Source organism: Grampus griseus (genome assembly GCF_964374135.1).
Source record: "Grampus griseus genome assembly, chromosome: 8".
NCBI lineage: Eukaryota > Metazoa > Chordata > Mammalia > Artiodactyla > Delphinidae > Grampus > Grampus griseus.
The window spans coordinates 17825195-17841279 of record NC_139002.1 but is presented as its reverse complement, the minus strand read 5'-3'; the positions used below and the strand labels follow the sequence as shown (position 1 = coordinate 17841279).

Genomic DNA, 16085 nt, shown 5'->3' with positions numbered 1-16085 from the left:
AGGGGTTCCCAGTTTGAGTCTCACTACAATTGCATACTAAATTAAAAACTAGTTAATAACTCATTTGGGATTATAAATTCATGAGATCATCAGCTTCTAATGTACCAAGAGGTAGCAAGCAAAAGGACGGGTAGACTCGAAAATAATGAAATAGCGGTGGGGCAGAGTGGGGGGAGAGACAGAGAAAGAGAAAGACAGAGAGAGAGAGAAAGAGAGAGAGACAGAGAGAGAGAGAGACAGAGAGAGAGAACCCCAAACCCAGAGGAAGCCAGCTGACTACAGTGCAGCAAAAGCACAAGCACTATTCCAGACCATGGGCATGCTGTCACCCAAAACCTCACACGAGGGAGGTGGGTGGGGGAAGGGAGAGGGGACACACAGGGCAGAAAAAGAACAAGGCACAAGACACTTACAGAGAAGCGCCCCACATTGGAACAAACAAATAAAAACCATCACACGCACCCACACATCAATAATCATAGGAACGAGTACACCATCCGTGCTTAACGTCACTCATGCATTTCTGCCATAAATTTCAGACCATGTGGTACCAGGATTTGGCAGAGTGTTTTTTGCATTTCTCAACATGCACACATAACACAGGATTCTTCCTGTCCAGGCCTTAAGGATGAGCTCCAAAAACACAAATGCTCAAGATCTTTCTTCAAAGATCCCTTCCATCGCCCTAGTCTAGGAATCCCACTCTTACACTCACATTTATCTTTACTGTACTATCAATTATATCCTTAAAGACACATTGTGGCTGACTGTTGTTTGGTTTCTTTTTGGAGAAAATCCATTTGCTTTTGAATCATGCCCATGCACTTCTAACCTCCCAACACATGCTTATTCTAATCAGATATTGGTAAGAACAAAAGGTCAACATACATAAACAACTGATATACTTCATACATACTCTAGCAACACAAGCTTGAATAAAATATTTTAATGAGTCTTCAAAGGGAAAACATTTTGTAAAATTAGTTTTTTTCCTTTTTAGAAAAGAAAAGAGAAGTATGGAAAGAAATCCAGTATGAAAACTTTTAAGACCAGTACAATGGTCACAACCCAGGACGTCTTGTCATTTAAGTTGCCAAGTTATCAAACCACAACATTTTTCTAGGCCCAGATCTCCAACATGAGCATCTCAGGATAATTCTCAAATGAATCTAAGTCACATGGTTGTTATATGGAAGAAGCTGGCTTTTACCCATAAGTCACTTGAATAAAGTCAGTTCTGTACCCTCATCTCCTTGGAAATGTGGTCCCCTGCTTTGTAACTCCAATCATATTCTATTGCCTTTTCTATCCTGACAACTGACCTGGAAGACTTTCTCCCCCTGTTAAGTAAAATTCTAGATATTACTTTGGCTTTCATTAAAGCTTTTTGCTGTGGGCTGGAGAGTATGCTGTTGAAAAGAGGGGTCAGATCCCTTTGGGAGGATGCTGTGAGGGTTTTAGACAAGTTGGAGCATGTATTTATAAATGCATTTTATAGGAATCAACCTGGATTATCACTTCTCTCTACCTGCTAAGGAATCATATATTATATATGATGATCATATATTTATACACACACACACACACACACACACACACACACATATATATTATACTATTCTTACTTCCTTTTTTTTCTCCCCTAATTTCTTGGCTGTAGGTATACTTCTCATTCACTGCTGGTCAATAGCATCCTACTGGGACATTGCTGGCTTGAACACTATCCCTGAACTAGTAAGACAGTGGTTGTTTCTCACAGTACACAGGCATCTCTGTTTCCTGTCACACGAATGCTAGAGTCCTATTCCAAGTGTCTCTTTATTATACCACAAAAAGAGATCACCTTCACTTTCTTTCTCCATAGAGAAATACATGTTCAAATACTAGTATCCTAAGATCAGGACTGGCTCCCTAAATTAATTTCTCATTTTTCAGCTCAGGGGACATATTTTTTTTTCTGTTATTTTTTTTGTGTGTGGTACGCGGGCCTCTCACTGTTGTGGCCTCTCCCGTCACGGAGCACAGGCTCCAGACGCGCAGGCCCAGCGGCCATGGCTCACGGGCCCAGCCGCTCTGCGGCATGTGGGATCCTCCCGGACCGGGGCACGAACCCACGTCCCCTGCATCGGCAGGCGGACTCTCAACCACTGCGCCACCAGGGAAGCCCAAGGGGACATATTTTTTACCTTGAATACCCCACCCAACTCCAAGACCTACAACTATTAGAGTCATATAACTACACAAATGTTACTGAAGGGACCTAGAAAACAGAAGCCTGGAGTCTTGAGATAAATGATTAGTATCTCTTCAAAGATCTCACAGAATTCAGGAATCTTATGATTACATTTGACCCTGGAGTTAATTATAGAAAGCTCAGAACTTAAAGCATCTTAAAAAGAATAGAACAAAAATCTCTTGAACTACATTAAAATAGCCTTAAAGCTCTGAGAATAATCGATAAAAGTCAGGAAGTGCTCAATTAATGATGAAACCTACAAATAACTGAGCTTAATGGAGTGCAGTGTCTGAGATGCAGTGAGCACCATGGGGCATTACCTTGGAAAGTGGAAGTTTTTTACCTAATTGATTTCTCATGATTGTTGGTGTATCTGGCCCTTTAACTAATTTTATGAACTTCTCCCTTTGTGCCAGTGACAGGGAGGGCAGGGGGAGGTGGGTTAGGGTGGGGAGGGATACTGCCCCATACCCAAGTTTGTTTTGCTTTCTCAGAATTTCTCATCAGAAGGTCCAGATATGGGGGGTGGTCAGCCAAGCATAAAGGCCTGACCTTCAAGGACGGCTCACACAGCATAGGTTTTGCTCAGAGATTTCTAACTGGTTAAGTCCTCAAATGCAGGTCTGTTTAAGAAGGTCAGTCGTGCTGGGAAGAGCTGTTTCTCTAAAAGTTGAATGAACACCATAGGGTTGGCTGATCACCTCTTGTCATTTAACTGATAGATTTCAATCCTGCACAATGTGCAAAGCGACGTAATAGGCCCTTTACCAAATAATTCCCTTGAATTCAGTTATTAAAATTCAGCCCATTTTTAACTAACATATCTTTCTCCAAAGCACGATATCGCCAGGGTGAGATGTGAGCTAAGTAACACAGTAATATACAGATGAAACGTGATTCTCATTTTCTGATTGGAGACATATAGAAAAGTGAATGGACCTATTCCAACCTAGGAAGTCAGTGGATTAATTCGGAAAAGGATTTCCTGATGCCCCCTGCTGAGCTGTATTTACTCGGTTTTTATCAGCTTTTGGCTAACATCGTGAGGAGTTTTTTTTTTTAGTATTTTGCCTACAAGGTACCCACACACAAATGGTTTTTTTTTAAGTCCCTGTTAATGCTGTTGAAATGTACATATGGTATCATTCTTGTTTGGAGATGTTTCCCGCCAAATGGTCGCATAAACTTTTATGCACACGTGGAGATTAAGGGTGAACCTGCAAGAGGCCGTGGAGGTAAATATGATAATTAAAGAAGAACAATGTTCTTCCTCATCCCTACGTCATGAATTTAAACAGGAATCTTCCGCCCTGACCTGTCCTTCAGTCTCGACTACTAAGTGGCATAAATGACTCCTCTTCAAAATGTACCTAAGATTCTAGCCTATGAACGAAGAAAGCAACTGGGCCTTTAATTCAGATGCTATGATTTTTAGGCAAATATTAGGTGTTTTTTTTGGAGTCCCTTATATTTCAATGTCTGGCGGCATTATAGAATTAAGGGCTACGTGCAGCTAAAACTCCTGCAGCCCAGCCAGCCGACAGGGAGGCCTCATCTCAGATTGCAACCATTGAACACCGAACTCACAACAGAAATAACAAGACTCGACATCCTTTCAAGCCTCACAAATTAGAGTATATTTATGAGGTCAGTCTACTCGGAACACAGTTTCCCTTGAAGACTACATTTCTCTTTTTCCCAGGCTTGCCTTGCCGCTCAGCAGTGCTGAGAAGGTAGATAAACAGTAATGTGGTACCAACCGTGGACTGCTGGTTCTGTCGTCGCCGTGGTGTCTACAGACGGGAACAGAGGATTGGAGGAAGGGAAGAAACAGGAGGAACGGCATGCAAAAAAAGGGAAAATGGAAAAAAATGGAACAGATAATATATGAGCAAGCTTTCAAAGAACATCGCGTGACAAGCAATAATAAATGAAAAGCCAAAAGCATTTGAAGTGAGTTGCACTGTTTTAAGACATGCCTTCAGCTCAAAGCTGCGAGCCAGTGAGGAAAACAGTAGATTCTTTGGTTCTGGGGGTCTTGCCAGGATACATCTACTTGCTAGTCAATAGTCAGGGGAACATGCAAAGTGATGAGAAACACCAGTGCAAACTCAGTGACTGGTAGATGGCTCTGAACGCACCAAGGCTCAGGACTGTGACAGAAAAGCTCAGTCGGGAGGCTGGCTGAACAACAGATTCATACGTTCAAACATTGCCTTTGTTTTAAGCCAACCCACCCAGGCACTCAGGCTTTACGACTGCCAATCAGGCGTCGCTGAATCAATTGCACATTTAGGATCCTTTTATGGCTCATGCGCAGATGCCTGTAGATGAATATCTGGGTTCAAGTTTTCCATCCAGTGTGTTATTTCAGCAGGGTTCAGCTGGAAAGTTCAATTAACTGGGAGGCCAGGGGAACGAACATGTTAAAGGCTTTCAGATTAGTTTCTATACACACGCACACACACATGCACTCATACTCACCACTCAGCCATCCTCCACTCTGCGGATCTTACTATGTTACAATCTAAGGGCAAGAAGTCTTGCATGGAAAACACCCAAGTCCACATAATTTGCCAAATGCCACTTCTCATCATGTGACATTCCAAAAATTAAAGCATCCAGCCGTCCCTTTGCTCACGATCCAGAACCACATTCACTGCTGTGAGCTGCCAGGAGTCCTGCCTTCAGGGTGAATCAGGAGATGGCACGTGAGGTTTTTTCACTGCCAGATGCACTTGTTATGGAAGAAACCGTGGTTTGTCTCTTCTTCTATTTTTAATGCCGTTCAAGTTTTCTCCTTCTACCAGGCTTCAAAACCAGGCCTGCTATACTGGCTCCTCTTCACAGGAAATTCCTCAGGGGGCTCCAGAAATTTTCCTTTTCTTTTTGGCTAGAGGGGAAGTGGGATAAATATCTAACAAAATGCACGGCAACATTCCTCTCCCAGAGTCGTTTTAATACCCCTCTTCTAGCCAACTTCATTCCAATGTCAACCCATCTGGCCGGGTTGTAATTTTCAGTTCTACCTTCTCAAGGTGTCTCCCTCCACGATGCCTTTCTGGCCAGAAAGGAGTGGAGACACTCACACGTGAGCCGGTCATGTCGAGCTGTAGTGGGATCCTGGGTTGACACTGCAAGTAGTTACCTGTCCTTTTTTATCATGCAGCTATTTAGCTGGTAATTATTTTCATGAGTTCTGGAGACACCAAAAGACGCCTTTGGACTTGACATAGGCAATGTTTAAATGCACCAGAATGCCAAATGTAACATTTTTTTTTTTGGTCCAACGAGCCTGGTGCTTCTGATTTATAAATATGACACATGAATTCACACCAGTGTTCCCCTTCAATTCCCCTTTCCTCAGAACCCTAGACCATCAAAAAATCAGAGCCCTTCTAAGGAGCCAGAATTAACCAGAAGTCCGAGAGGCCACTACAGCTTAATAGAACTTATAGCTGAGTTTCTGAAGAACAGATGAAGGAAAGAAAAACATAAAATAAACCACACCAGAACGCAATACTTACTTACAAGTCTGTATGCATAAAAAAGCAGTTAAAAAACAATACCGAAAATTGTTCAGATGAAACATCTCTACATCAGATGCTCATGACACGTCTGACACGTCTCCTTACTTGAAACATTCAAGTCAAGTGTTAGTTTGAGGTGCTTTCAATTGCAGGGGCAAAATCAAATGCACATTTGTACAGAAACACTTATATGAAAGTTAATATATTTTATGGCTAGACACTGGCTTCTTTCCAAAATTAATTTAAAAAAAGCAATAAACATTTTGGCTCGTTATTTTTGTAGCAGCACTTCTAATATGCTTTATTTTCACCAGGTAAATCGTTAGTATAAAATGAAAGAAGTTGGAGTAAAATCTAAGGGTCCTCAAAAATAATGTCTTAGCATTAACCGACGACTCCCCAATTTACTGTCTGCCTACATCACAACATCACGTCAGCTTTATGATGAAATCAAACTAAGGGAAGCTGGGTGTACGCTTCCCTGTGGGTACCAGAGAACAAATGAAGGGAAGTTCACAGGGCAGCCTGCCTCCCCATTCTGGGGATGGGAAATCCATCAATTGCGCCCAACAGGGAAGAGAAAGGGATGTTGAGAAGGAAAACACACAGTTCAAAAACAGTGAAAAGCAAACACATGTTCAAGTCAAACAACACAGTTACTGCAGCTGGGAATGGCAAAACCAGGGATCAGCAATGGAGTGGCAGAGGGCAGCAGACACACAGGCTTGGCTACAAAGTTGAGACCGAGATTGAGGGTGAATGGGGGAGTCGCTGATTCCATTTCTCTAAGAGCATCTGGTGAGGTATCTGAACAGAGGCTATTTCAAGTAAAGAATGAAAAAAAAAAAAATCTTTAGAAGTGACTTTGTGCTCCCCGCAGGAGAGCACTGTGACAGAATCTAATTCTCCTTCATAATTGCATTACGACGTCATGCAGAAACCACAGACACCCTGGCTCTGAAGTGAGTGCGGCTCTGTGAAGTAGGATTTATTAAGGTATCTTAATCAGGAGACTGGAGAGATGTGCTAGCCCACCCCTGTGAATCAACTTGTGGGGTCAGTATATTGTTTGATAACATTCTAAGTGTACAGGCAAAATGCAAACAGTAACTTTCCAACAGAAGATAACCTAGGCTCTAATTAACTTGAAAAATGAGAGTGCCTAATTGCCCTAACAGAGGCTGTTTCAAACTTCATTCTGCGGCTGCCTTTAAAAAATAATCTTTGCGCTAGGCCTAGGAGAAAAATAGGTCACAGAAAGTTGACCTGGACTTACGGTGGTGTAGGGTTATGAAATTAAAAAAGCCTCTTTGAGCTACTGTCTCTTTTAATTTTAATTACAATGAGGGAGAACTTTATTGTACATCTATTTTTATATGGTCAAGAAAAAGCAATCCCACGTTCCTGCAAACCCAGTAAGTGTGTATGGTCTTAATAGTCACTCTCTAGCTGTTTTATGAGTATAATTAAACAAGGTATCCAAGGGCAGGGCCTGCACTGCTATTTTAAAGATGAACATTTCACTGAATATCGACTTTCAGTCTCCCAGCCATACAAACAGTTTATGGGACCCCACCTTGAATACATTAAACATCACCTATATTTCACAGTGGCAGTATCAGATATTTTCAAAATCAAAAGGCTCAGACAATGTGTCAGATTAGAGACACCATCCATTTAACCAAGTAGCAAAAAAAACCCCAAACCAAAAACAACAACAAAAAAAAAACCGCATGCGAGGCAGCTGGGCAATGTTTAGCTGAAACAGTCATGTGTAAGCTCCACTGTGGCACATTCTAATCCTTTCATATGGATTCTCTCCAACTTAGAATTGTTCATTGAGTGTGACAGACTGGGGGTTTAAAACGAATCCATAAATTAGTCCGTGGTCTCAAACACAACGGGTGTCATAAATGAAAATGAAAATCCAGGAACGAAATTAAATTCACAACCTTAAATACTTTTTCTTCTCCAACTGCTCTATGGTACTCCTGCTTTATAATGCCCAGATTCACTGCAAGGCTGCATTTGGGGGGAAGGGGGGACGGTATGAGTAGGCTGCACATTAAAAAATGCATAGGGTAATAACCCAATCTGCTCAAAAGCAGAGCTTAATTGTAAAGAATTTAAATTCTGCCATTTTGATTGTCATAAGCGTAAATGAAAGCATACTAAGCAGTCCAGACATATTTTAATACACTTTCTCTCAGTTTATTTTCTTAACTAAAGTCAATAAGGAGCCAATGCGTTTTCTTAATTGAATTCCCCTTCAGTTTGTGTTATGGAGTTGCTTTAAAGCTAGACGCTAGGGTAGGCAAGGACTTCCCCTGACGGTTTTATTCTCACGATGGTGCTGTGCTGGCCAATATATATTAAGTATAGTTCCCTCTTTTTCTTTCTTCTTGACATATTTGAAATCTATTGAAAGCAAACATACCTGCTGGAAAATTAAACTTTGAAATTTATTTTCTACTGGTTTCCTGGTTAATTTTCTTTCCATCTATGTTCAGCTTTAATTAAACTCCCATTGCTCAGGGATGGGAGAAATGGATAGGAACGGAACTGAAGCTAAAAGGCCCGAGTAGGAGACCCCTAAGAAAGCTTTCTTCTGTCTTCCTGTCATCTCCCCTTTGAGTGAAGAGATTGTGTGCCAGGGAACAGCAGGAAGGGGAGTAGGTTGTTGTTGTTTTTTCTTTCTTTTTGGTTAATTTCCAGTTTTGTTAAAAGCTTCTTCAGAATTGTTCACAAGTGCTACTGTACCCCTGAGATTGTCTCATTTGCAAACCAGATGTTCTCAAAATAATAATAATAATAACCACCAGTACCGTGGTTTCATTTAACAAGGAAAACAGTTCCTATCCTATGTTGTGTCCGTGCTGGGCGGTAGGAGGGACAGAGAGGGGTGAGGCACCGGTGAGGGGAGGAAAAGAGAGGGATGCAGGAGGGTGATGGTGGGGAGAGGGCAGCAGCTCTAGAAGTAGTAGTTTATATTCATCTCCTGGAGGGCTGGGTCCTTCCTGCCAAGTCCTTTATTTCCCACCACTGAGATAGCTCCAACTTTCTAATCCTAAGAAACCTGTATTTATGAGATTATTCTTTTGCAATGTTGTGCATGAATCTTTAGTATGAAAACATGTCAATTCCCTCTCTCTTGGATTATTTTTCAACAAGGAACATAAGAGCATGGAAATGATGATAGAAGCATTAGGGAAAAAAAAATCTCACTGACTTCCCATCTCTCATTCCTTTTTGAAAAAAATGCAGAATCAGGTGACCTTCATCACTAATTTCTTCCATTCCCTCATAAGTCAATATGGGTCAAAAACTGGTTGGCTATGATGCTATTTGTAATAAGTGTATCATCATCAAAAAAATAAAAATGTACACACTGAAGACAGTATGGAAAAACATGGTCCACGCACCTCTGGGGCAAAAACTTGGAAAGGGAGCTCGTGACAAAACAGGTGGCTCGTGAGTGTCTACTAGTGCCCTAATAATATTCTTGTCACCAGGCATACTGGTATGTATATCACTAACATTCGATAAGTATTCAATAAATGATGAATGAAAAACAGGCTTGATGGAGTAGATGCCAACTCTAGAAAAAAGGCAATTTAGTAAACATCCTAGGATGAGAGATGTGTATTTCCTAGCAACGATGGCTTAATATATATCCCAAATATAAATACACACAACAGACACAAACACTGACGATGGATGCTTGAAGTAAAGTTAGGCCTTCAGGCTTAATTTCCAAAATGCCATCCTTTCTTATCCACATTCTATCCATTCTTTGGTGGCATAGACCAAATTCTACGTCTCCTGTGACAGTCTTCAATCTTCTGAATCAGCCCTAAGTGCACAGTATCTCCTGCTTAAGGAGTTCCAATGGGTATAACCTATTTCCTCAGCTATATTTTAAGGGGTCCCAAGAATTTTCTGTCTCCGTGGGCACTAGCACAGTGCTGTACATATTATGGGTCCTTGATACGCGTTGAATGAATGCCTAAAAGCATTACCCCTTATGTCATGCAGATATCAATAGCACAGAATAGGAATCATGACGCTAAGACCCTGGAGAACAGACAGCTCTATGTGGAGCAAAGCTCTCTATTGTAACATAGCTGGTCATGCTACAGAGTCAGTCTTAAGACAGGTGTACTTCTTTCCTTTGTATTTAGGAAACTGAAAACATGGGCTTGGTTGTTGAGTTTCCCCAATTTGGCATCCGCCGGAAGGATAAGGGCTGTTCTCACCTTCTTTATTTATGTGACCTGACCCACGTTACACACACAAAAAAGCTTATGATAGGAGGCTATGAATGCCAAAATAATAATGTGAGCCTGGGGGTGGGACTCACTTTCTCCAAGGTATATTGGGTACTGAGTGATTAGATACCAATAAGAAAAACCTTACTGTTTTCTTTTCCAAGAAACACAAAACATTTAATTGGATATGGACTTTCAAAAAGAGAAAAACTCATTTATAAATGACCTACTTCATTCTTATGAAAGGATTCTTAAATGTGTTTCAGAATTCGGCCCTGTAGCTATTCATTTCTTATTCTAAGGTGATTTTAATTTTTCAATTTATGACAGTCACATGTATAAATGTGACCTACGGGTTGAGCTCCTCCTGGCCTGAATTTTATATTTAAGCTGCTAAGGGTGTTTAAAACTGAGTGCTGAGTGTTTTCTATGGTACTTCTCATCAAGTACGTAACTCAGGGCAAAACCAGGCAAAAATAAAACAATATCCACATTAACTAGGGAGGGAAACACAGAATATTTTCCTAACATGATTGATCCAACTGGCAGACCGGGGCAAAAGCTATCACCAAACACAAAACCAGGTATTTTTATGTACATCTAATATACAAAGTCAACTAATTTCAAAGAAAGTTCAAAACAAAACAAACAACGCCCTCCCCCCTCCCCACCCTCCCATGGCAGTAGACTTTTCTTTGATTCTGGGTTTTGAAAGGAATTTGCATGGAGGCCTCTTGCCCCCGGTAATGGTTGGCTGTCTCTGTATTTTCACAGAGGATGCCGGGGATGGATTTAAAGTGCAATTTAAATTAGGCATTTTGCTCTCCTATAATCTAGCATATATCTTCATGAGTGAAACCACATGGACAACTTGATATTAAAAAAAAAAAAAAGGGAGTGGGGGTCTGCCAGTAGCAATAGTCAAAACAGAAATATATGGTCAGAAGATTAACGTACATGAAAGAGAACAGAGACACCAAAGAATCTTATGGGAAATCACAGGAGGCTCTGCGCGGCTCCCATCCCAATTTTATCCCTCAGATGGTTTCTTATTTGGAAAGCGATTCTAATGACATTAGTGGCTGAACAGTTATAAAACCATAACAATGTTGATATGGCAAATTGATATAAAATGCTCCTTTCAGTACTCTAGAGCCTGCAAAAATTTTCTGCAGGTGAATCTATCTTTAGATGTGGCCTTCACAGGTAAGTCAGGAGAGCTTCCCCACGCAGGACGGATGGGAGGCAGAGGTGCCCTGCTCCTCCCACCCACCTGTGATTCTGGGTGGGCAGCATCGGGTCAGATTGGGCTTACAATTCCTCTTTTTCAAGGGCCTCCAGGATGAAGATTTAACATATTTTGAGGGAGGCAGGTGACTCGGAACTCACGAAGGCCTGCCTCCCTAACAGGGAGAACAATTCAATTATTCTGGTTATGAAAGATAAAAGATAACACTGGAACACTTCCTTTCAGAGACATCAGAAATCAACTATGACCTTTCGAGTTTAAAAACATTTTTCGATTGCATTTAAAAACAATTTGTACGTTTTTCTTGTAATGAAACGCTGACCTAGGGAATGGGTTTCAGTCACTGCATTTGCCTGGGAGAAAAGAAATAGATGCCCGTGGGCTTCCTCTTCCTCTTAGTTTTTTTTTAAGCTGAGGCTTTATGTTAGTATCACTAGATTTAGCTGTTGAAGCTTTTAAGGCTAATGGTGGCTGTAATGTACCAAACAGTACAAGAGAGAAAATGAGTGGAGATTAATTTAGCTCTCCATTTCTCAGGATTCAGTCTGGAAGATTTCTTAGGAACCAATCTAAATCTAGGGGATAGCCTGGACCTTTAAAATGGGACACGGAATCATTCAGCTCCATAACCTTTAATCTGTTTGAAGAAAGGACCAAATGTTAAATTCCACAAGTACACTTTCTGGGCAAGATAAATATATACAAGACTGCTTGTTAAGACACAGCAAGCCTGTAAGATCACATCCATTAAGGCAGTGGATTCTACAATGTTGTTTTAGTGGCAATTTTAGTGTAACGACTCTTGGGTGTGCCAGTGAGAATCAGGGCATTCATCACCACAAATGCATTTTGTGTGTAGAGCAGGTTCAGCTGCTAACATCAAGAGGCCAAAGTGCACCTATGAGATCATCTTATATTACCTTGAGCAAAGAGGCCAGGAGGAGAGGAAGAGGAGAAGACAAGTCCCTATAAAGGTACCTGTGATGTGGACAGAAATATAGCATTGTTTGTTTTTAAAATTTCCTCTTAAATGGAGTCTCTGTGGTTGTAACTGTGATAACAGTGAGTTGTAGCTGTTTGAAGACGTGAGATTAGCTTTAGTCTGGAGTGAAGGTTTAGGAGCTGTGAACTGAAGCGCCTCTGCTGAGTCTCTGAGATTGATGGTGAGGGGGGAGGAGTTCAGGGAGTGTTAAGAAAGGTCTTTTTTAAAAAAGCCTAAGCTAGTGAGAGGCCAGCCACAAATGAAAAGTGCTGTTTCATATCAAATCCAAAAATGGGCAGAAGACCTAAATAGGCATTTCTCCAAAGAAGACATACAGATGGCCAACCAACACATGAAAGGATGCTCAACATCACTAATCATTAGAGAAATGCAAACCAAAACCATTATGAGATATCATCTCACAACAGTCAGAATGGCCATCATCAAAAAATCTACAAACAATAAATGCTGGAGAGGGTGTGGAGAAAAGGGAACCCTCTTGCACTGTTGGTGGGAATGTAAATTGATACAGCCACTGTGGAGAACAGTATGGAGGTTCCTTAAAAAACTACAAATAGAATTACCATATGATCCAGCAATCCCACTACTGGGCATATACCCTGAGAAAACCATAATTCAAAAAGAGTCATGTACCAAAATGTTCACTGCAGCTCTGTTTACAATAACCCGGAGATGGAAACAACCTAAGTGTCCATCATCGGATGAATGGATAAAGAAGATGTGGCACATATATACAATGGAATATTACTCAGCCATAAAAAGAAACGAAATTGAGCTATTTGTAATGAGGTGAAGAGACCTAGAGTCTGTCATACAGAGTGAAGTAAGTCAGAAAGAGAGAGACAAATACCGTATGCTAACACATATATATGGAATTTAAGAAAAAGAAAGTCATGAAGAACCTAGGGGTAAGACAGGAAGAAAGACACAGACCTACTAGAGAATGGACTTGAGGACATGGGGAGGGGGAAGGGTGAGCTGTGACAAAGCGAGAGAGAGGCATGGACATATATACACTACCAAATGTAAGGTAGATAGCTAGTGGGAAGCAGCCGCATAGCACAGGGAGATCAGCTCGGTGCTTTGTGACCGCCTGGAGGGGTGGGATAGGGAGGGTGGGAGGGAGGGAGACGTAAGAGGGAAAAGATATGGGAACATGTATATATATAACTGATTCATTTTGTTGTAAAGCAGAAACTAACACACCATTGTAAAGCAATTATACTCCAAGAAAGATGTTAAAAAAAAAAAGAGAAATGTGGTATTTATGCCGAATGAATGAAGGCCTTGACCGCCTTAAAATGTAAACCTGACTAGCTACCTAGACGGAACCTTCTACAAGGAGAGGTAATCAAGGCTGGCTCACACCAGCCTTCTTCTTTGCAGAAGACAACTTCTGCAAAGACAAAACAGACCACAGAAGGGCTTTCTTAATGGGTTCACACATGCAGAGGAGTAGCGAAAGGGGTGGTGTAATTTACACTGACATCCAAAGGGCCGTTCATAGGAAACTATGAAAACCTGGTAACAGCAGCTCAAGCTTAATTGGTTTACTACCCGGATAAGAGGTAAGAAATCATGAAAGGTAAACACCTGGTTCGCAGCAAGGAACGTTGTTAGCATGGTTGCTCTGGAAATCAGTCAGGGAGGAGCATCTTTGTTGCGCTTATTAAGGATGCAGAAAGTGGGAGGAATCTGTCCGCACTGCTAACAAACTGAGTTTACTTAAGAAGCAGAAGAAACTAACAAAAAGCTAAAAGGCAAATACACACAGACAAGAATTTAGGAAGCAGCCTGGATGGAGCCGAGTTTAGGGTGAGACACAAAAACCAACTGATGGATTTTCAGAAGCTTTTCAATTAAGTGCAGGCACTGATGTTTTCGCAAACATCATTCAGAACCATGCTCTCTAGTGGCTTATTTAAAAGTTCTTTGTTCCCCTCTAATGGTTAGAAAGGTGAAGAAAACTGAAATTAGACAATCTATTGTTATATTTCATAAACTGATGAGGCCTCCTCTTTCACTGAACACTTAGAATTTTCATCATGTCTATCACACCAACTCCCGTGGAAACTGAAAATGTCTCCGGAAAGTCAATGTAAAGGATGGTCTTACCTAAGGAAATCTTGCACGTCTACTCGACGTGGTGCGGCCATAACCTTTCCCACCCTGGTCGGCAGAGAAAACAACAAGTCTCCCGGACAAGCGACATCAAGCACTGAGAGCCGCTGGGGACCAACCAGGAAGGGGCTGGAGGACATAACCTCCTCCCTCAGTGACGGTCAGAAAAAGGAGACCGCGAAACTCACTTTGAATAGGAGTTTCAGACAGTCCAAAGAGCTAAACCACAGAGTGACAACCGCAGCGGCTCCTCCAGTGTTTAACGGAGGGCAGGAAGGGGTACTCGAGTGCCCAGAGTGGAACAGACGGTGACTCCCCAGGTGACACACGGTCAGTGGGTACTCTCTGGGGCAGGAAGGATGATGCATGTAGGAACATGGCCCACGTGGACATGTTAAAGGGTGTGTATTTTCCTTCATGTGGATTAAGATGAAATTAAGGCAAGAAGAAGATCCGAAGCCGGGATACTTACCATTTCGTCAACCGTGGCTCAGCACAAGCTATCCGCGTGTTCTCTAAGAGCCAGGCTGCCATTTCCCCCCTAGCATTTTTCTTTGCATGGTGATGCTTAAAAAAGAATTCTGCAAAATATCTGATCTACTGTTAAATGCTTGGATGTTAAAGTCTTTTCTGAGGTTCTTAAGAGTCGACTTGAGAACACAGTATCTAATGTCTTTCAAGTTCCCAAATAAAGGAATAATTCTATTCCAAGGAGTTAAAGGGGCCTTTTAGGCTTCTTGTTATACATACCAGAAAGACAGTGTACATTCAGGACATCTGCAATGGCAATGAAGGTACCATACCTGCGATGATGGTAAGGATGGTGGTGGTGGTGGTGGTGGTGGTGGTGGTGGTGGTTGTTGTGAGAGGAGGGATAGTTGTGGGGGGATCTGGATAAAGAAAAAAAGGAGAATCAAACCCACAATGCTGAGCACAGCGGTGATCAGTAACGACACAACAAAGGCGTGAAGACGCTGACATGTTGTTTGATGACTTCTCCCTTTAAAAACCAAAGACTCCCCCCGCCGCCCCAGCCCCGCAAAAATTTATCTCTTATAATCATATCCCAAGGCCTTATTTGGAAGAGCTAAGAAAAGAAGAAAAGAGATTTGGGGGCTTCCCTGGTGGCGCAGTGGTTAAGAATCCGCCTGCCAATGCAGGAGACACAGGTTTGAGCCCCGGTCCGAAAAGATCCCACAAGCCGTGGAGCAACTAAGCCCATGTGCCCCAACTACTGAGCCTGCGCTCTAGAGCCCACAAGCCACAACTACTGAGCCCACGCGCTGCAACTACTGAGCCCGCACACCTACAGCCCGTGCTCTGCAACGAGAAGCCACCGCGATGAGAAGCCCGCGCACCACGACGAAGAGTAGTCCCCACTCGCCGCAGCTAGAGAAAAGCCCACGCATAGCAATGAAGACCCAACGTAGCCATAAATAAATAAATAAATAAAACAAATTTTAAAAATTTAAAAAGAAAAGAGATTTGTATCAATGAAGTGAACTAGGGATGAGGAGATGAGAAGTAGAGAAGGGAGGAAAAATCAAAACATATGACACGCCCCCCCACCCCCATCCGATTTCAAAGGGTGAGGTTAGACCAACTCAGCCCCTGAGAGGGTCCGACGGTTGTCATTTCATTTTATGCTTTCACCGGTGGGAGAAAGGAGGAGATGGCG

General features: G+C 41.9%; 1 protein-coding gene across 3 annotated transcripts in view; it reads right to left on the bottom strand.

The window, feature by feature from the left end:
* CADM1 (cell adhesion molecule 1) overlaps positions 1–16085 on the bottom strand; it is a 336130-nt gene that overhangs the window by 20599 nt on the left and 299446 nt on the right. For all 3 annotated transcript variants that reach the window (XM_082660638.1, XM_082660636.1, XM_082660637.1), the window contains exons 8-9: positions 15211–15297; positions 3997–4029 (exon numbers count right to left, since the gene is read on the bottom strand). In XM_082660638.1, the coding sequence (XP_082516764.1) occupies positions 3997–4029; positions 15211–15297 (120 nt within the window). The remainder of the gene's footprint in view (positions 1–3996; positions 4030–15210; positions 15298–16085) is intronic.